The following is a 20,220-nucleotide window of genomic DNA, read 5'->3' as shown; positions in this document are numbered from 1 at the left end:
AAATGGTTACTATGCTTATCCAAGCACTCATATCCCACTTGGATTACTGCATCAGCCTCCTCACTGAGCTTCTTGCATCCTGCTCTCTCCATTCCAGTCCATTCAGCACTTTCCTGGATCATTTTTCTAATCAGTCATTTCTAATAAATAGGATTCATTGAGCGTTTCCTATGTGCAGTGTACTTAGTGCTTGGTAGTTGACAATACAACAAGTTGGCAGACATATTCCCTGCCCAGTTCTAAAAAAAAGTTCATTCCACATCTCCCCAGTCCTCAGTGACTGCCCATTCATCTCCATATCAAACAGAAACTCCTTACCATCAACTTTAAAGCAGTCAATTGGCTCTTCCCCTCCTACCTTACCTCGCTGATCTCCTACCCAGCCCGCACTTGCTTCTCTCATATCAGCCTACTCACTGTGTCTCAACCTCATCTGTCCCACCACTGACTCCCTTATAAGTCCTCCCTCTATCCTGGAACTCCTTCCCCCTTCATATTCAACAGTTCACTACTCTTCCCATCTTCAGAGCCCTACTAGAATCATAGTCCTCCAGGAGGCCTTCCCTGATTCAACCCTCATTTCCCCTACTTGTCTTCCCTTCTGCATCACCTATGCACTTGGGTCTGCTCCCTTTAATGATAATAATAATAATAATGTTGGTAAGCGCTTACTATGTGCAAAGCACTGTTCTAAGCGCTGGAGTAGATACAAGGTGATCAGGTTGTCCCAAGTGGGGCTCACAGCCTTCATCCCCATTTTACAGATGAGGGAACTGAGGCCCAGAGAAGTTAAGTGACTTGCCCAAGGTCACACAGTTGACAAGTGGTGGAGCTGGGATTAGAACCCATGACCTCTGGCTTCCCAGCCCATGCTCTTTCCACTGAGCCACGCTGCTTCTCTAAACATTTTAAATACTTGGATATTTACCTCTCCCTTATTATTACACATAATAATAATAATAGTGTTTTTCAAGTACTTACTAAATGCCAAACACTGTTCTAAGTGCTGGGGTAGATATAAGCTAGTCAGGTTGGACACTGTCTGTCCCACAGTGGGGCTCACAGCCTTAATCCCAATTTACAGATGAGGCGACAGAAGACCAGAGAAGTTAAGTGACTTGCCCAAGGTCACACAGCAGACAAGTGGCAAGGGCAGGATTAGAACCCAGGTCCTTCTGACTCCCAGGCCTATGCTATTGCCAATAGGCCATGCTTCTTCTGTACATACCCTTCTGCAATTTATTTTCATGTCTTTCTCCCCTGCTAGACTGTAAACCCCTTGCATACCAGGATCATATCTACCATCGCTACTGTACTGTACTCTCCCAAGCTCCCTTTTTAACAGTGTTTGGCTCACAGTAAGCCCTCAATAAATACCAATGATAGATCAGCAGCGGTGAATTAAAGGCTTGGCCAGTGAAAATGATTTGCTAGCCTGTTTCTACGCAGTAATTCTACTGCCTTGATCTTTATTTCTGCCTGGTGTGCCTATTAGACGTCTACACTGACTAGGAACTGGAATGATTTGAGTCTCCTACCTAAAGGAAAGCGGATAAAACTGTAGCCGGATGACAAAAAACAGACCTGCCTCCTGTGGCCTCCAGTGTTTGCATTAACTGTTCCTTCAGGTTGGGGTGTAAATTGTCAGGGAGAGTCTGCCTTTGATTTGACACACCCTCGCCCATGCTCGCGTGTGTAAAGTTGTATCTCGGTTTTGGAGTCTGTCCCAGGCCTTCATTCTTCTAATGAATATCTTAAAATTATATATTCTAAATTACTCATTTATTCATATTAATGTCTGTCTCCTACTGTTGGAATTTTATGTACTTTCAGGAATACACTGTGAATTGTACAAAGATCCTTGTGCGAACATCAGTTGTCTGAATGGTGGTAAGTGTGACAGTGAAGACCAAAATGGGACATGTATCTGCGCACCAGGATTTGCAGGCAAGTAGTTGTTAGAATACATTTTATTCCTTGCAGAGACCCACGGGAAACTGGAGATTTGTGTGTTTTTCCTCTTCTGTGGGTTTTTCTTCTATCAGGGAAGCAGCGGGGCCTAGTGGAAAGAGCATGGGCCTGGGAATCAGAGGACCTGGGTTCTCAACCCAGCTCTGCCACTTACCTGCTGTGTGACCTTGGGCAAATCACTTCACTTCTCCGGATCTCAGTTACCTCATCTGTAAAGTGGGGACTAAATCCTACTCGCTCTTACTTAGACTGTGAGCCCTGATGTGGGACAGGGACTGTGTCCAAACTGACTAATGTATAGCTAACCCAGGGCTTAGTACATTGCTTTGCACATAGGAAGCACTCAACAAGTGGCATATTTATTATTACTATTGTTTTGTTGTCTTTCTGCCTGTTCATCTGTATGTTCTTGGAGAGGTGGAGCAGATCCCAGTCTTAATGCACATTTCCCTCACCTCCCCATTCAGCCTTTGGAAGCAGAGGCATCTCTGAGCTCCACATCTGGGCCATGCCTCTGAGCAGCCCCATCCCCATCCTCCCTGCCCCCCCCCTCTCAGCTCCAATGTGGGTAGGAGCCAGGGAAGGGATAGACTACACTGTAAGCTCATTGTGAGCAGTGAATGTGTCTGTTTATTGTTCTGTTGTACTCTCCCAAGCGCTTAGTACAGTGCCCTGCGCACAGTAAGCGCTCAATAAATATGATTGAATGAATGATAGAAGCCCCGCCTCCCTGCAGAAGGGTTGGGGAGAATGGTTACAGCCAGAGACTCTGGCTTTGGGGCTAGGAACAGGTCTGTAGTTCATGTGATGAGGAAATAAAACCAGAGGCCTTTTCTCTACTGACCCCCCCTCCCCGCCCCCCCCATGATCTCTGACCTCCACACCTCTGGGCATCTCTAAGGGGGATTTCCAGGCCCCTAGGACAACTGAGACATTCTGACAGGTGGGACTTTGGGACTCGATTGCCCCCTGGTTCATCTAGGTGCCACCAGAGTTTGGATGGAAAAGTCATCAGCCACTGCCAATCAATCATCAGTGGTATTTATCAAGTGCTTGCTCTGTGCAGGGTGCCGTACTAAATGCTTGGGAGAGCTCAGTACAATAGAGTTGGTAGACACGATCCCTAGACTCAGTGAGTTTACAATCTAGTGGGGGAGATAGATATTAAAATACATTACAGATTAGAGGAAGACCCCAGATATAAGCATGCTTGTTGAGGGTAGGAAATGCGTCTACCAACTGTGTTTATTGTACTCTCTCACAGTACTCTGCACGCAGTAAGCATTCAATAAATGCCATCGATTGACTGATTTGTACATCAGTGCTCTGGTGGTGGGGGTGGGCTGAAAAATCAAGCTTAGGGGTGCTACTAAGGGTGATTAATGAGGGCCATTTTATCTTTGAAGTTTTGCTTGTCCCCTATCTTTAAGATGTTTAGCTTGGTCCAGGATTCTCTTTGGTGTGAGTCCTTTCCTCAAGGAGCAAGAAGGTGGAGGTGTTTGGTGGTCATTTTCTGCCTCATTCCCAGGCCTGGCATTGCTCACAGAACCCCATGTTCCTTTCCAGAGCTTGCACGTTCCTCGATGTTGGTCATACAAACATTTGCAGCTGGGAGATACTGTGATGCAAAATCATAACAGATTAAAAATGAGAAGGCCTGTCCCTTTGGGTGGTGCACTGCTAGCCCCTTCAGTCTGGTGGAAACTTTTCTGCTGCAGGCCTAGCAGGGCCTAGGCCGAGCTGGGGTATGGCTGTGAAGCCTTTCCTTCTTGCTTCCCCCCATGTCTGGGTGGCCACATCTGCCTAGTCATGCTTATTCCTGACCACAGCGTTCAAGCCCCTCAGTCCTGCTCAGCCTCCTCCCTGCTACATCTTTGGGGCCTAGCCCTGCTTTCTCTCTGTGCCTTGACTTTTCACCCCGGCGCCAGCCCCGGGGTTACCCTCTGCCTGGAGGGGTTTTCACGGATCCACTGTCCTAAGGATCTGGCCCCCACAGCCTGGTTCTTCCTCACCCCATTCTCTGAAACAGGACTGACTTCTGCCTCAAGAGCTGCCCTGCTCTCTGGTCAGCCTCTCTCCTCCTTCCCCCTCACTTCTTGCTTCCTGCCTTCTGGACACAGCTGAATGCACGGTAGTTTTCTGCAGGAGTCCAACAGGATGGGTAGCAGTGCCAGGCCTCACTGAAAAGCCAGACACCTGGGGGGAAGCACATTCTCTCTTTCCTGACTAGGAGGAGAGAGTTTGGCAAGGTTGCAGGGCGACCGAGTTTCTTAAGTGCCTGCTTCCCTAGTAGATACAGCACAGGCCTGGGAATCAGAATGTCATGAGTTCTAATCCTGGCTCCACCGCGTGTCTGCTGTGTGACTTTGAGCAAGTCACTTCACTTCTCTAGACCTCAGTTACCTCATCTGTAAAATAGGAATTGAGACTGTGAGTCCCATGTGGGACAGGGACTGTGTCCAACTCAATTTGCTTGTATCCACCCCAGCACTTAGTACAGTGCCTGCTACATAGTAAGCGCTTAACAAAAACCATAGTTGTTATTATCATCACTACTGTGACCTGGGCCCACCCATCTACCCTTCATTTTCCCATGAGCCTCATTCACCAATACCTTGACTCCTCTTCAGTGGCAACGCTAGCTAGGTAGCAGTCCCGTTTTTGGTCTAAAGCTTTTATTGGCTCTCCACCTCACCACTCTGCTGGTGGTTTCCCCGCGATCTCTGTGGGCTGCGGCTGGAGGTGGGCAGCTGCCGTCGGGTTTGTGCCGAGGGAATCCTGTCCCTTCTGTCACAGGTGACGAGTGTGGGATCGACGTGGACGAGTGTGAGAGTGACCCCTGCCTCCATGCTGGCACCTGCATCGACCAGCCCAATGGTTACTCCTGCCACTGCCCCCGAGGCTGGGTGGGAACCAACTGTGAAATCCGTAAGTCTCCACACTGTCCTCGTCTCCCTCTCCCGGGGGAAGAGTGTTTTCTCCAAGATGGTGGGCTGTCGGCACTGGGCGTCTGCACTGGATGTCTGACTCCTGCATGCTGGGGGTGGGGAGGCAGGAAAGTAGAGAAAAGATGGGGAGATGGGTGAGAAGAGAAACAAAGATGGGGTGAAGTGTGGGAAAGTTAGCGGGGCAAGAAGAACAGAGTTATAGACAGGACAATGAGAGATAGATTGATAGAACCAGACAGTGAGATGGATGGAGAGTGAGTTAATGGTACTAGTAATAATTGTGGAATTTGTTAACCACTTACTGTGTGTCAAGCACTGTACTAAGTGCTGGGGTAGATACAGTATAAACAGATCAGATACAGTCCCTGTTCCTCATGAAAACGTGTAAGTGAGGGGAAAAACAGGTACTTTGTCTCCATTTTACAGATGAGGAAATTGAGGCCCAGATAAGTTAAGAGGCTTGCTCAAGGTTCCCCGGTAGGCAAGTGGCAGAGCTGGGATTAGAACTCAGGTCTCCTGCCTCCAAGGACCATGCTGTTTCCATTAGGAAAAAGATTTGGCTTCTGCTTCTGATCTGGGTTTATTATAATCTATTTTGGAGTGGCATGAAGTTCATGAAAATGAGAGTGCATAATAGGGAAGGCATTAGCAAGAACCTGGTGATGATGATGGTTTTTGTTAAGGCGAGCACTATTCTAAGTGCTGGGGTAGATGCAAGGTTAACAGGTTGTCCCACGTAGGGCTCACAGTCCTAATCCCCATTTTACAGATGAGGGAACTGAGGCCCAGAGAAGTGAAGTGACTTGCCCGAAGTCACACAGTTGATGAGTGGCGGAGCCGGGATTCGAACCCATGATCTCTGACTCCCAAGCCCGGGCTCTTTTCCACTAAGCCACATTGCTAGGTGTGTTTCCTCTCCATTTGTCTTGTTGTTCCCCTTTCAAGGATAAACTCCTTGAGGGCAGAGCTAATTCAGTTAGCCCCTGGGGGGATGGTACCTACAGAGGAGAGTGACTATCCCAGAACAGTTGCTTCCCCTCGGGGACACTGCAGGCTTTAATTGACCCCCTACAGCCACCTGGCAGTGTCTACACTGCCCCAGAGCTCACAAGTGTGGACAGAGCCCCCAAAGCCTCCCAGGGCCACAGGTTGACCAGCCAGCCTGGGTTTCCAACCCCTAGTGTCAGTCAGCCAGTCAATTGTATTTATTGAGTGTATACTGTGTGCAGAGCACTGGACAATAAAATAATTCTGGCTCCACCACTTGTCAGTTGTGTGACCTTGGGCAAGTCACTTAACTTCCCTGTGCCTCAGTTCCCTCATCTGTAAAATGGGGATTAAGACTGTGAGCCCTACGTGGGACAACCTGATCACCTTGTATCCTCCCCCAGCGCTTAGAACAGTGCTTCGCACATAGTAAGCACTTAACAAATACCATTATCATCAATGAACAGACACATTCCCTGACCACATTGAGTTTGCAGTCTAGAGGGGAGACAGACTTATTATAGAGAAGCAGCATGGTACAGTGGATAGAGCAGGCAGCAGAGTGAAGTATGGACTGGAGTGGGGAGAGACAGGAGGCAGGGAGGTCAGCAAGGACAGGCAACATGGCTTAGTGGAAAGAGCACGGGCTTGGGAGTCAGGGGACACAGGTTCTAATCCCAACTCCGCCACTTGTCTGCTGTGTGACCTTGTGCAAGCCACTTAACTTTTCTGTGCCTCAGTTACCTCATCTGTAAAATGGGGATTGAGACTGTGAGCCCCATGGTGGGACAACCTGATTACCTTGTATCTACTCCAGTGCTCAGAACAGTGCTTGGCACATCGTAAGTTTTTAACAAATACCATAATTATTAATACAGTAATCAAGGCAGGAGGGGATAAGCGATTGGATTAATGTGGTAGCAGTTTAGATGGAGAGGAAAGGATGAACTTTAGTGATGTTGAGAAAGAAAGAAGTGGGAGAGTCCTGAGTGCAGTGAACCCAACCCACAATCCTTCTCTTCTTGTGAGTTTTCTCCTTGAACCCCACCCTCCCTTAATCCAGAGGGGGCAATCCTGAGGAAAGAAGACAAAGAGTAGGCAAAACTCCTTTTCCATCTTGAGGTTTCGGTTTGTGGCCCAGTGGCGGCAGGCTCAGGGATCATCTCTGTCTTTAAATCAGACCCAAAGTGAAACGTCTCAGGGAAAGTGAGGGGACAGGATGCTAGAACACTAAATGTCCCAAGACCCCAAGGCTCCTCTGAGTGCCCACCCCACCCCTCCGGCTTTCCCTCCAGATTTACAGTGGAAATCTGGTCGAATGGCGGAGAGCCTGACCAACATGCCCCGCCACTCGCTGTACATCATCATCGGCGCCCTCTGTGTGGCCTTCGTCCTCATGCTCATCATCCTGATTGTGGGCATCTGCCGCATCAGCCGCATCGAGTACCAAGGCTCCTCCCGGCCGGCGTACGAGGAGTTTTACAACTGCCGAAGCATCGACAGCGAGTTCAGCAGTGCCATCGCCTCCATCCGGCATGCCAGGTGGGGAATTCAGTGGGGATCCCGGGACCGCCCCGGTCCGGGGTAGGGGAGGTGACCGCCAAGGTCGGGGACGGGGAGCAGCCCATTGATTAGCAAGGCTGCTCACAGGCTGACGAGAGAGAGAAGCGGAATGTGTCTGTTTTCCAAGGCTTGCCCCATGTATCCTGCTTATGCCACCACCCCTGGACCGGCCCCTGGAGCCTTTGGGCAATCCCCGGAGCCCAGACTGGCTCCTCTGCCCGGGCTGGGCTTCCCGCCTAGACATCCACTGGGAGAGCAGCTCCAGGCAATGGTGGCCCTGGCCTTCCCTAGCCAACCCTTCCGGTGTTCCTTCTTCAGCTAACCCAAGCTGGGTCTCCTCTGCCTTTCAGGTTTGGAAAGAAATCTCGCCCCGCCATGTATGACGCCACGCCCGTCGCCTATGAGGATTTCAGCCCCGATGACAAACCCTTGGTCACGCTGATCAAAACCAAAGATTTGTAACGGCGGAGTCCATCTCTCCCGGATCGGTGCCGGCCCCTGGGTTGGGGTTATTAGTGCAGTCAAGCCTCTGGAAGAAGGAAATGAAGGAAATCCACATTGTTTGCTGCTCAAGAATTTTCCGTAGAATATTTAAGAACTAATTTTCTGCAGCTTTTAGTTGGGAGGAATATTTTGAAAACTGAATTTGTGAGATACGTGAGTTACACCTTAGTGTACTTTCAGCTCTTTAAACTGTACGTGTCTGATAGTGTGTGCTTTTTCCTGGTAGACACTATTGCTAAATCTGGATGAATGTCTGTGGTTGTTTAGAGAATCAATTTAATCGAGAAGTTTCTATCAGACATTTCAGTACTGCCTTTCTGAGTAGAGTTAGGAAAAAAGTGAAGTATTAATAGGGTGCATAATGCTGTATATCCGTTACTTCAAAGAAATCTAAAATATACCGTCTGTGTCAAAAAAGAAAATAGTTAAATTGATTATTCTTAATTTGAATGGTATCAGCTTTAGCCTTCTTCTGTGCATGGGTAGGTAACCTGTCTCTGCATTGTTTCTCTGGAACGTGCTGAAACATACTTTTGAACTTTATGTTTGCCCTTTTTGGTAACAGTATTCAAGCTAAGCCTTGGAAAAACATCTAGTGAAAATGGATGGAAATTAGAATGGATCTGAATCTATATTTTTCTTTAAGAAGTCAGAGTTTTTATATTGTGACTATACTAAGTCTAGGATTTTAATTGTTTGCTTTGAAGAGTCCATTCATATACAGAATCAACTTATTCAATACTGTGTTTTTCTCATGGCCTGTTTTATTTATTCTACACAGGAAATTTTGTGGCTGCTTAAATTGCTCTGTGCTTCTTCAAATCCTTGCTTATTATTTCAAAGAATATCAAATAAATGTTATCAAGTCAAGTATGGAGGAGAATTCTTGGTCTTGAAGCTAGCCCACCTATACTTTTACATTATCCTGAGTTCTGACACTGCAAATCCTTGGATTGCATCCTGAGCCCCCAGGCTGCTTCCCTTCACCAAAGGGCCTCTCTGACCTCAGCAGCTGGAATTCTCCACTTCTGCTCACTTGGTTTTGTTTGTCACAGTAGGGTCGGGGGAGTCATTCATTCATTCATACAGTTGTATTTATTAAGCGCTTACTGTGTGCAAAGCACTATACTAAGCGCTTGGGAAGTACAAATCGGCAACATATAGAGATGGTCCCTACCCAACAATGGGCTCACAGTCTAGAAGGGGGAGTCAGACAACAACACAAAACAAGTAGACAGGTGTCAATACCATCAGAATAAATAGAATTACAGCTATATACACATCATTAATTAAATAAATAGAGTAATAGATATGTACAAATAAACACAAATGCTGTGGGGAGGGGAAGGGGGTAGGGCAGAGGGAGGGAGGGGGGCGATGAGAAAGGGAGGAGGAGGAGGAGAGGAAAAAAGGGGGGCTCAGTCTGGGAAGGCCTCCTGGAGGAGGTGAGCTCTCAGGAGGGCTTTGAAGGGAGGAAGAGAGCTAGTTTGGTGGATGTGTGGAGGGAGGGCATTCCAGGCCAGAGGTAGAATGTGGGCTAGGGGTCGACAGCGGGATAGGCGAGAACGAGGCACGGTAAGGAGGTTAGAGGCAGAGGAATGGAGTGTGCAGGCTGGGCTGGAGAAGGAGAGAAGGGAGGTGAGGTAGGAAGGGGCAAGGTGATGGAGAGCTTTGAAGCCAAGAGTGAGGAGTTTTTGCTTGATTCGAAGGTTGATAGGCAACCACTGGAGATTTTTGAGGAGGGGAGTGACATGCCCCAAGCATTTCTATACAAAGATAATCCGGGCAGCAGAGTGAAGTATAGACTGAAGTGGGGAGAGACAGGAGGATGGGAGATCAGAGAGGTGGCTGATGCAGTAATCCAGTCGGGATAGGACGAGAGATTGAACCAGCAAGGTAGCGGTTTGGATGGAGAGGAAAGGGCGGATCTTGGTGATGCTGTGGAAGTGAGACTGGCAGGTTTTGGTGACAGGTTGGATGTGTGGGGTGAATGAGAGAGTAGAGTCGAGGATGACACCAAGGTTGCGGGCTTGTGAGACGGGAAGGATGGTTGTGCCGTCCACATTGACAGGAAAGTCAGGGAGAGAACAGGGTTTGGGAGGGAAGATAAGGAGCTCAGTCTTGGACATATTGAGTTTTAGATGGCAGGCAGACATCCAGATGGAGATGTCCTGAAGGCAGGAGGAGATATGAGCACCCACCCCACTATGTGGGGGATGAGTTTTGCTACCATTTGTGAACACACAGTTGAAGCATGTTATGGAAAGTTTCATGAGGAGGAAATCGGAGGACGTGGAGAAACTGAAGAGGTGGGAAATCAATCACTGGTATTTATTGAGCTCCCACTGTGGGAAGACCACTGTATTAAGCACTTGGGATAGAATTGGCAGACATGTTCCTTGCCCACAACAAACTTATAGTCTAGAGGGAGCTTCAGTCTAGAGGGATCATATGCTTAGAAACCTTAACACACTTGAAGATATCTAGCTGGCAGAGAAGAAGGCTGAGGTGGGGTAATGAAACTGTGAAGGGTTCTAGGGGGAGGAGGTTGACAGGCATGCTCCATCGTCACTGAGGACTGACCTGGAGGAAATGGGCTTAAAGCAAAGCAGGAGAGATTGCAGTTAGACATAAAGAAGAACTTCTTGACTGTCAGGATGGCAACAGGGAACTGGCTCATCAGGGACGGGGAAGAGACTTACCTCTTATTAAGGAAAGAGCAGATAGGCTCCAGTGTTGACTCTCCCTTCCACCTTTCAAGTTGTGCCCCTAAATCCTCGTTGAGACCAAAGCCATTCTGGTTGATAAACAACCTGCAATGTTGGTTAGTATTTAGACTGGATCAACTCTAGGGGTTAGGGAAAGTCCAAATATATTTGAATAACATTTTATGGCTTCTCAAAGTTTGTCCGGAGGATCAATGGGTGTTCCTCTGCTTAGCTAATAGATCAATGGTATTTATTGAGCGCTTAGTATATGCAGAACACCATGCTAAGCACTTGATGTAACTACTTTCAATAAACAATATTTATTGAACTACAGTGTGCAGAGCACTGTAATAAATGCTTAGGAGAGAGCAATTGAGATTGTAGGCATGATGGGAAGATGAACACTGAAGTAATTTACCTATAAGAGAAAGAAGTAGATATATATGTTAGTGCTTAAATGTTTAGGTATGTAAGTTGCTGTCAACAGAAATGCTTGGGAATACACACACACACTTGAGAAGCAGCAAGCCCTAGTGGAAAAAGACCTGGGAGTCAGAAGTCCTGAGTTCTAATCCTGACTCTGCTGCTTATCTGCAATGTGACCTTGGGCACATTACTTAATTTCTCTTTGCCTCAGTTTCCTCATTTTCAAAATGGCAATTAAATGCCTATACTCTCTCCTAGACTGTGAGCAACGTGTGGGACTTGAATAACATATCTTAGTACAGTACTGCACTTAAAAACCATGGTTCTTATTATTATAGATGGTTCAAAAGTGCTGAAGTGGTACTTGTGGGGAATATAACCAGGGCAGAGAAGAGGAAATGCGATTTCATAAGGGCTTTGAAGATGGGGAGTCCTGTGAAAGGGGAGGGAATTCCAGGCCAGAGACAAAAATGAGAGAGACAAAAATGAAACAGTGAATAGGGTAGCTGAGCTGGAAGGTAGTATGAGAAGTAAGTGGAAGAGTAGGGGAGGAGAGAGGTGATAGAGTGCTTTAAAGCCAAAGGCCAGGAGTTTCTGCTTGACGTTGAGAGGATGGGGTAGCCATTCAAGGTTTTTGAGGAGAGGGGAGATGTGTGCAGAGCAACATTTTAGAAGAATAATCTTGGCAGAAGAGTTAAGTAAGAGCTGGAAGAGAGAAGATACTAGAGGCAAGGAGATCAGTGAGAAGGCTGCCAAGTATGACAAGTGCCTGGACAAATGTAGTGGCCATCTGGATGGAGTGGAAAGGGGTGGGTTCTGGAAATGCCGTGGAGGAAAAATTTACAGGATTTAGCAATGGATTGAGGTGTCTGAGCCCCCAAGTCCCTCCCTCCCAAGTCTCTCTCACTTTGGGTTAAGTAGGGTTCCCAGTGAAACTTAATGACATCAGCCCCAAACCACGCCATTACTGACTCGGACTAATGGTGCCTCCCTCCCAGGGCTCTATCTCTGATGGGATCACTAGGATGCTTGTAGGAGGAACTGTGTACTGGATGCTCTCCTGAATGCTCATCCTTAAGGTCAGGGTTGAACCACACACATAACACTCCTAACTCTTTGTTCTCCAGTCCCAACTTTCCCTCCAGCTACCCAGGAAGGACCGCTGGACCATGAATCTACTGAAACCACTCTGGGACCTTCTGGTGTTTCCCCCTAAAGAACTAATTCTGGGGGCAGATTCCATGAGCTCACTCTTTCTGTGGGAAGAAGTTTTTCCTTGAGTTTTATTTGAACCTGTCAACTTTGAAGGGTGCCCCTCATCCTGGTGGGGTGGGATTTGGAGAGCAACAATTCTGTTTTCCCTACCCAAACCTTTTCCTTACCCAAACCTTTGTTGAATGTTGTTTGTGTTCCAGATAACACCTGGCATATTTTGGTCACCCAATCTACGTTCGTTGGTAGCATGGGGGTGCATTCTTGGAGTAAACCAATGATAATAATAATAATAATAATAATAATAATAATAATAATAATAATGATAGTATTTGTTTCGCACTTAATATATGTTAGGCTATAAGCCAATCAAGTTGTACACAGTCCCCGTTCCACGTGGGGCTCACAGTCTCAATCCTCATTTTACAGATGAGGTAGCTGAGGCCCAGAGAAGTGAAGTGATTTGCCCAAGGTCACACAACAGACAAGTGGTTTAGCCAGGATTAGAACCCAGAACCTTTTGACTTCCAGGCCTGTGCTCTGTGCACTTCACAGTGCTGCTTCTCTACAGTGCAGAGTGCTGTACTAAGCACTTGGGAGAGTACAAAAGAACAATAGAGGAGGCACATTCCGTGCCCACAACGAGCCTACAGTCTAGAGAACAAGTTCAGAGGAGTGAGCCACTGGCACTCGTACACACGCACACAGCCAAAGAATAACCAGAAAAAAATACTAACCAATCAATCAATCAATCATATTTATTGAGCACTTACTGTGTGCAAAGCACTGTACTAAGCACTTGGGAAGTACAAGTTGTCAACATATAGAGACTGTCCCTACCCAACAGTGGGCTTACAGTCTAGAAGGGGGAGGTACTCTGCTCTGGAGTGGAGCCTTCTCTTGAAGCTAAACCTTTATTCCCTTTATTTTTTTAATGGTATCTGTTAAGGGGATAACACATGCCAGACACTGCAGTAAGTACTGGGGTAGATACAAAGTAATGGGGTTGGACACACAACCCATGTCCCACTTGGGGCTCACAGTCTTAATCTTAAAAGGAGGATGGTGGAGGGGCTGAGAAAGACTTTCTCCCTTCTCCCTGTCTGGGACTTGAATCCAGCTCTCCTTTTCCTCCAGGCCTATGCTCTTCCAGCTAGGCTAGGCTGCTCCCTTTTTTCTTAAATGGGGTTGTTTTCAGTGAAGTTCACTGCAGTGTTATCTAGTGGAAAGAGCACAGGCCTGGGAGTCAGAGAAACTAGGTTCTAATCCTGACTCCAACATGGGTCCGCTGTGTGACCTTGGGCAAGTCACCTCACTTCTCTATGCCTCAGTTCTCTCATCTGCAAAGTGGGGATTCTGTACTTGTTCTCCCTCCTTTTTAGACTGTGAGCTCCAAGTGGGGTCTGATTATCACATATCTACCCCATCTCTTCATATGGTGTTGGGCACACAGTAAGCACTTAACAAATACCACAATTATGAAGTATCCTTACCATTCATATAGCATGGCATAGCGGATAGAGCATAGGCCTGGGAGTCAGAAGGTTGTGGGTTCCAATCCCGGCTCCACCACTGTCTGCGGACCTTTCTTGCAGACACTTCACTTCCCTGTGCCTCAGTTACCTCATCTGTAAAATGAGGATTGAGACTGTGAGCCCCATGGTGGGACAGGGACGGTGTGCAACCCAATTTTTTTGTTTCCATCCCAGCGCTTAGTACGGTGCCTGGTACACAGTAAGTGTTTAACTGGCTCCGCCAACTGTCAGCTGTGTGACTTTGGGTAAGTCACTTAACTTCTCTGGGCCTCAGTTCCCTCATCTGTAAAATGGGGATGAAGACTGTGAGCTCCCCGTGGGACAACCTGATAACCTTGTAACCCCCCAGCGCTTGGAACAGTGCTTTGCACATAGTAAGCGCTTAATAAATGCTATCATTATTATTATTATTATTATCAGTGAGTATTAAAGCAGCTTCCTTCCAAATGTTTTCCCCCATCTGTCCAGCAGGGGGCAGCAGGCCTTCAGATACATTAATATTCATTTTGTTTGTTCAGCTAACATTTATAACACAATCCAAACCCAGCATCGGCCAAGGACTGTACTGTACACAGGCCCTTATCTCTAAAAACCCGCCAATGTGTCTGCTCTCCAGCCCCAGGAGAGACTGTGCGTGTGGAGGCCAGATGGACAGAGATGATCTGGGGTGCAGGGGGCCAGAGAAAGTCAGATGGAGGAAGTGGAGACTGAGGAGGACAGAACCACCAAAGAAAGAAAGTCAGAAGCTGAACAGACAGGAGGGACCGACCAGGAGGCTGCTGGGGACCCCAGAGACCCCAGGAAATGGACCGGAGGCAAAGCAAAGGGCGTAAGCAGGCAGGTTGAGGGAAGGCAAGAAAACCCAGCAAGGCCTTTGGCTCCCCACCAAATCTCTGTGTGGTTTCTCAGCGAATTAGAATGATCTTGGGTTGAGCTGAAAAACTTCAGGCCTAGGTGACAGATATCACTAATACAATGGTATTTACTGAGGGGGTCACTGTGTGCAGAGTACAGAGAAAGTGCTAGGGAGAGTACAATACCACGGTCTAGTCGATCGGCTAAGAGCCTGGGAGTCAGAAGAACCTGGATTGTAATCCCAGCTCCTCCACTTGTTTTCTGTGGGACCTTGGGCAATTCACTCAACTTCTCAGTTACCTAATCTGTAAAATGGGGTTTAAGACTGGGCATACTACGTGGGACATGGACTGTGTCCAACCTGATTATCTTGTATCTTTCCCAGTGCTTAGTACAGTGCCGGGCACATAATAAACACTTAACAAATACCATTAAAAATATAATAGAATGGGTAGATATGATCCCTGCCCTCAAGGAGCTTTCAGTCTTGTAGAAATCTGGGAATTTCAAACTGAATGGAAACCAGTGAAGAATGAATCCATGGGAATGAGTGGTGGAGATAGGAGAGGAACAGAAAGAAAAGGAAGGTGGGCTGTCCATTTGGCTGCACATGCTAATTGTTAACATTCACCCCAAATGGAACCCAGCTCTAACAACAACCTCAATCTTTGAAAAACCACATTGGGGCTGAGACAGAGAGAGACTTCAGTGTGGGCAATTAGTAGGACAAAAGCATCTGTTACAGAGAAATGTAGTTACTTTCCTGACTTAGTGGGTCCGGGGCATTGTTTTACAACCCAGGCCTCAAGTGAACCCAAATTATGGACTCCTCACTAAAAGGCCTTTCCCGGGTACAGCTGCAGGGGTCTGGGTCGACTCGAGCTGGGATCTAATGGGATCGAAGCCTTCAGGTGGCAGCTGTCCGATCCGGAGGCACACCTGGGCCCAGTCACGTTCAGGCTGATTAGCGCCAATGCTGCCATCTGCGTCCTGCCCACTTTGGGCCTAAGCAATAAGCGGGAAGTGCTGGAGAGAAGGGTGGGAATGAAAATGTAAATGTTCTTTGTCTGGGATTCACCTCCGCCAGGCGGCGCTCCCTGGAAATAAAAGCCAAAACAAAGGAAGTCGTTTTAATCTGCGCTCTTCGCCTCCGCGCCACCCCAACCTTGATCCCAGCCAGAAGAGGAGAGGGACTCCCCCTCCGTCAGTAACTCAGCCAGGCCCCGGGAAGATGGAGCTCTCGGTTTGGCATTGACGACGGGCAGGCTGGAAATGCAGCCCACCATGACGGTGCCAACCCCCGGCCCCTAGCCAGGAGCGCTGCACAAATAAATGCGCAGGAAAGATGCCACCTGGGAGAGCCAAGGGGTCACATACCGTGGGGGTGGCTGGGGGCGGCTCAGACAGAGCTTTAACCCTGGTGCAGGGTACACCATTCATTGAATTATACTTTCCAAGCGCTTAGAACAGTGCTCTGCACACGGCGCTCAGTAAATACGATTGAATGAATTCATTCGTCGACATCTTCCCAGCTAGGCCCCAGGACCCTCAGCTAATGACAGATGTCCGATAAATCAATGACATTTTATTGAATGCTTACTGTGTGCAGAGCACTGGGCTAAGCACTCAGGGAAGTACTTCCAGACTTTCAAAATCCAGGCCCTGGATTCACCTGGCTTGTCCTGGCCCACAACTGGAGCACATGCCCACCTCCTTCCACCTCCCAGGTATATCCTCGGGGGGGGGCAGCCTAGTCTGCCCGGAATCAAGAAATCTTTCATTCATTCATTCAGTCGTATTTATTGAGCGTTTACCATGTGCAGAGCACTATACTAAGTGCTTGGAAAGTACAACTCAGTAGCAAAGCACTTGTGTATATATGCAAATATTTATTATTCTATTTGTTTAATGATGTGTGTGTATATATCTATAATTATATTTGTTTATTTTGATGCTATTGATGCCTGTCTACTTGTTTGTTGCCTATCTCCCCCCTTCTAGACTGTAAGCCCGTTGTTGGGTAGGGATTGTCTCCGTTGCCGAATTGTACTTTCCAAGCACTTAGTACAGTGCTCTGCACACAGTCCGCGCTCAATAAATACGATTGAACGAAGGAATGATATAGAGACAATCCCTGTCCAAGAACGGAATCTTCTTCCACTGCTCCTCATCCTTCCTTCCCCCTCCTCTCCCAAGCCCCCTACTCTCGCTGCAAGGCCAAGCCCCCCAGCCCCTTCTCTGTCCCCTCCGGTAAAATAATGATGCTATTTGTTAAGCGCTTACTATGTGCCAAGCACTGTACTAAACGCTGGAATGACCCTGGCTGGACCCACCCGGCGCTGGGCCAGCTCAGGGGGCTGGGTGGGCTCTAGCAGCGGGACAGCAAGGGGGATGGAGGAGGGAGGGAGGGGAAAAAGGCGGAGGGTGAAGGAAGAGGAGGGAGAAGAGAAGGGGGAGGAGAGAGAAGGAGGGAGGGGGGAAGGTGGGAAGAGGAGGAAGAAGGGGGAAGGAAGCAGAAGGGACGCGGACAGGAGCTAGAGGTGGTGGGCAGCTGGAGCAAGGGCCTGATCGCGCCCCCCGCCCCTCTCTCCTCTCCCGGGGACAGACACATCCCTCGCCAGCTCCGGAGGAGCCCGTGCCCCTCAGCAGTGCCCACCCGCCCTCCATCCCCCGGGCCCCGGCAGGATGTGGCAGCCCGCCAGCGAGAGACTGCAGGTGAGGGGCGGCCGGGGGGATCGGGCAGACACGACCCCATCCCCATTCCAACGTCTTCTCCAACCCCCTACTCCATCTCCATCCCCAGCCCCATCCTCAGCCTGGTCCCCATCCCCAGGCCCGCCTCCTGCCCCCCTCTTCCCCATTCCAGACCCCATCCCCTGCTCCATCCACTGCCCTATCCCTGGCTTCTTCCCCGTCTTCCTTGCTCCATTCCCTGCTCCATTCTTTAATCCATCCCACTTCCCATCTCCTGCCTCATTCTCTGCTCCGTTCTCTGATCCATCCCTTTCCCCATCTCCGGCCTCACTCCCGGCTCCATCCACTGCCCTGTCCCCGGCTTCTTCCCCGCCTTTCTTGGTCCATTCCCTGCTCCATCCCGCTCCCCATTTCCTGCCTCATTCCCTGCTTTATTCTCTGATCCATCCCGCTCCCCATTTCCTGCCTCATTCCCTGCCCCATTCTCTGATCCATCCCGCTCCCCATCTCCTGCCTCATTCTCTTCTCCATTCCCTGATCCATCCCGTTCCCCGTCTCCTGCCTCAGTCTCTGGTCCATCCACTGCCCTATCCCCGGCTCGTTCCCAGTCTCCTGCCTCATTCCTTACTCTATTCTCCGCTCTATCCCATTCCCCGGCTTCTGCCTCATTTCCTTCCCCATTCCCTGCTCCATTCCGTTCCCCATTTCCTTCCTCCTTCCCTGCTCCATCCACTGCCCTATCACCGGCTCCTTCCCTGTCTCCTGCCTCGTTCCTTGCTCCATTCCCTGCTCCATCCCGTTCCCCATCCATCTCCTGCCTCATTCCCTTCTCCATCCCGTTCCCCATCTCCTGCCTCATTCCCTGCTTCATTCCCCGCTCCATCCCGTTCCCCATCCATCTCCTGCCTCATTCCCTGCTCCAGTCCCTGCTCCATCCCGTTCCCCATCCACCTCCTGCCCGCTTCTCAGCCTCATTCCCCGCCCCATTCCCCGTCCCCCGCAGGTCTCGGAGCCGGTGGCCGGGGTCCCCGGTCCGCGGAGGTAGGCAGGGGTGGGCGAGCACAGTGCCCCACCGGGCGGCTCCTCTGGTCTGGGGAGAGGTTTCTGGAACCCCAGAGGCTTTCTGCCTTCTGAAACGATTGGGCAGATGTGCCAAAGCGGCGGCTTTGTCCAGAGAGCAGAGCTAAAGACAACAATCCGGGCTCGGCTGGGCCCGGGGGCCATGTGGGGAGGGGAACCCTTTCCTTTCCCTACCCTGTCCTTTCCCTTTCCCTATCCTTTCCCTTTCCCTATCCTTTCCCTTTCCCTATCCTTTCCCTTTCCCTATCCTTTCCCTTTCCCTATCCTTTCCCTTCCCCTATCCTTTCCCTTCCCCTATCCTTTCCCTTCCCCTATCCTTTCCCTTCCCCTATCCTTTCTCTTCCCTTATCCTTTCCCTTCCCCTTCCCTTCCCTTCCTTATCCTTTCCCTTCCCCTTCCCTTACCGTTCCCTTTCCCTTTCCCTTCCGTTCCCTTCCCTTCCCCTTTTCCTTTCTCTTCCCCTTCTCCACCCTTTCCTTTCCCTTCCCTTCCTTTCCCTTTCCCCTGCCCTTGGTTTCCATTCCCTTTACTTCCCCTTTCCTGTTTTCTGAGAGCCGGAATGCGGTGGGCAGCCGTGCCTGGGAGGCAGATGGCTTCACCGGTGTGGCTCCCGCAGGGCTAGGAGATGGACGGGAGTGCCGGGGGTTGAGCAACAAGCTGCCAAGTTTGGACAAGCTGGAAGGCTTTCAGAATCATCAGCGACACGTTCTGAGGTCTCGGGAGTTCGGGTTTGTCTTTGCTCTAGGGTCCTCGCCTTGCCTTTCACTCTTAAATATTCTCCAGATGCAGTGGGAAGCTCGGTTGCCAGATGAATTTCCCCACTCCCCTCCAGACATAGACAAACTCTAGGCAGGCCCAGAACCGTGTCTTTTTCAGAGTTGACTTTGAGGGGCAACCCTTCTCCCCCCCCCCCCCCCAGCTTTTCAGGGACTGGGGCATCTAAAGGGAATGAGCGGGGGCAGGAAAACTTCGCAGTGGATCCTGAATGGAAAATTTGAAACCTCTGCGTATGAACAGAATGGGACTCTTGCACTCAGAGTAGTTTCGGCTTCCCGGAGTATCTGTTCCCCAAGAAAAAGATGACTCACTGAGGCCACCTGCATCCCGTGTCTACCAACTCTGTTATAGTGTTCTATTGTACTCCCCCAAGCGCTTAGTACAGTGCTGTACATACAGTAAGTGCTCAAAAGATACCACTGACTGAATGATTGACCGATTGATGCTGAAACTCTACAGTGAAAGGAGCGTACATAGCAAAGGCAAATTGTAAGCTCAGTTTAGGGGGAAAGAGTGTCCCTGCCTCCAAATCTCCCGTTCCTTAGAAGCAGGGAAACCAGATCTGATTGTTCAGGCAATCATTCAATCAACTGTAAGTACTGAGCACTTACTGTGTACAGGGCACTTTACTATGTACTTGGGAGAACACAATGTAACAGAGTTGGTTGAGACCTTCTCTGCCCTCCCAACTGTTTGGGCAGTTGGGCTGAGAAGAAAGAAACAGATCACCAGGCTTTGGTGGCCATGGTGGGGGTGCAGAGTTCCAGCTTCTCGGGCCCTGATTCACTCTCAAAATCATGAGAGGCAGAGTTGCCTGGTGGATAGAACATGGGCCTGGGAGTCAGAAGGACCTGGGTTCTAATCCTAACTCCTCCACTTGTCTGACCTTGGGCAAGTCACTTCACTTCTCTGTGCTTTGGGACTTCATCTGTAAAATGGGGATTAAAATTGTGAGCCCCA

At 49.2% G+C, this 20,220-nt stretch overlaps 2 protein-coding genes across 3 annotated transcripts in view; both read left to right on the top strand.

The window, feature by feature from the left end:
• Positions 1-8,848, top strand: part of DNER (delta/notch like EGF repeat containing) — a 218,869-nt gene extending 210,021 nt beyond the window's left edge. Inside the window, exons 10-13 of the mRNA XM_038750023.1 lie at positions 1,834-1,947; positions 4,768-4,899; positions 7,202-7,448; positions 7,820-8,848. Coding sequence (XP_038605951.1) covers positions 1,834-1,947; positions 4,768-4,899; positions 7,202-7,448; positions 7,820-7,931 — 605 coding nt within the window. The 3' untranslated portion in view covers positions 7,932-8,848. The remainder of the gene's footprint in view (positions 1-1,833; positions 1,948-4,767; positions 4,900-7,201; positions 7,449-7,819) is intronic.
• A 7,495-nt stretch (positions 8,849-16,343) lies between these two features.
• PID1 (phosphotyrosine interaction domain containing 1) overlaps positions 16,344-20,220 on the top strand; it is a 143,484-nt gene continuing 139,607 nt past the window's right edge. Inside the window, exons 1-2 of one of the 2 annotated variants that reach the window (XM_038751079.1) lie at positions 16,344-16,436; positions 17,315-17,424. In XM_038751079.1, coding sequence (XP_038607007.1) covers positions 16,412-16,436; positions 17,315-17,424 — 135 coding nt within the window. In that variant the 5' untranslated portion in view covers positions 16,344-16,411. Of the gene's footprint in view, positions 16,437-17,314; positions 17,425-19,091; positions 19,197-20,220 lie in introns of those variants that run through there. The other variant, XM_038751098.1, reaches the window with a different exon arrangement.

Source organism: Tachyglossus aculeatus, chromosome 1, assembly GCF_015852505.1.
Source record: "Tachyglossus aculeatus isolate mTacAcu1 chromosome 1, mTacAcu1.pri, whole genome shotgun sequence".
NCBI classification, from domain to species: Eukaryota; Metazoa; Chordata; class Mammalia; order Monotremata; family Tachyglossidae; genus Tachyglossus; species Tachyglossus aculeatus.
This window is presented reverse-complemented; position numbering and strand designations above follow the sequence as displayed.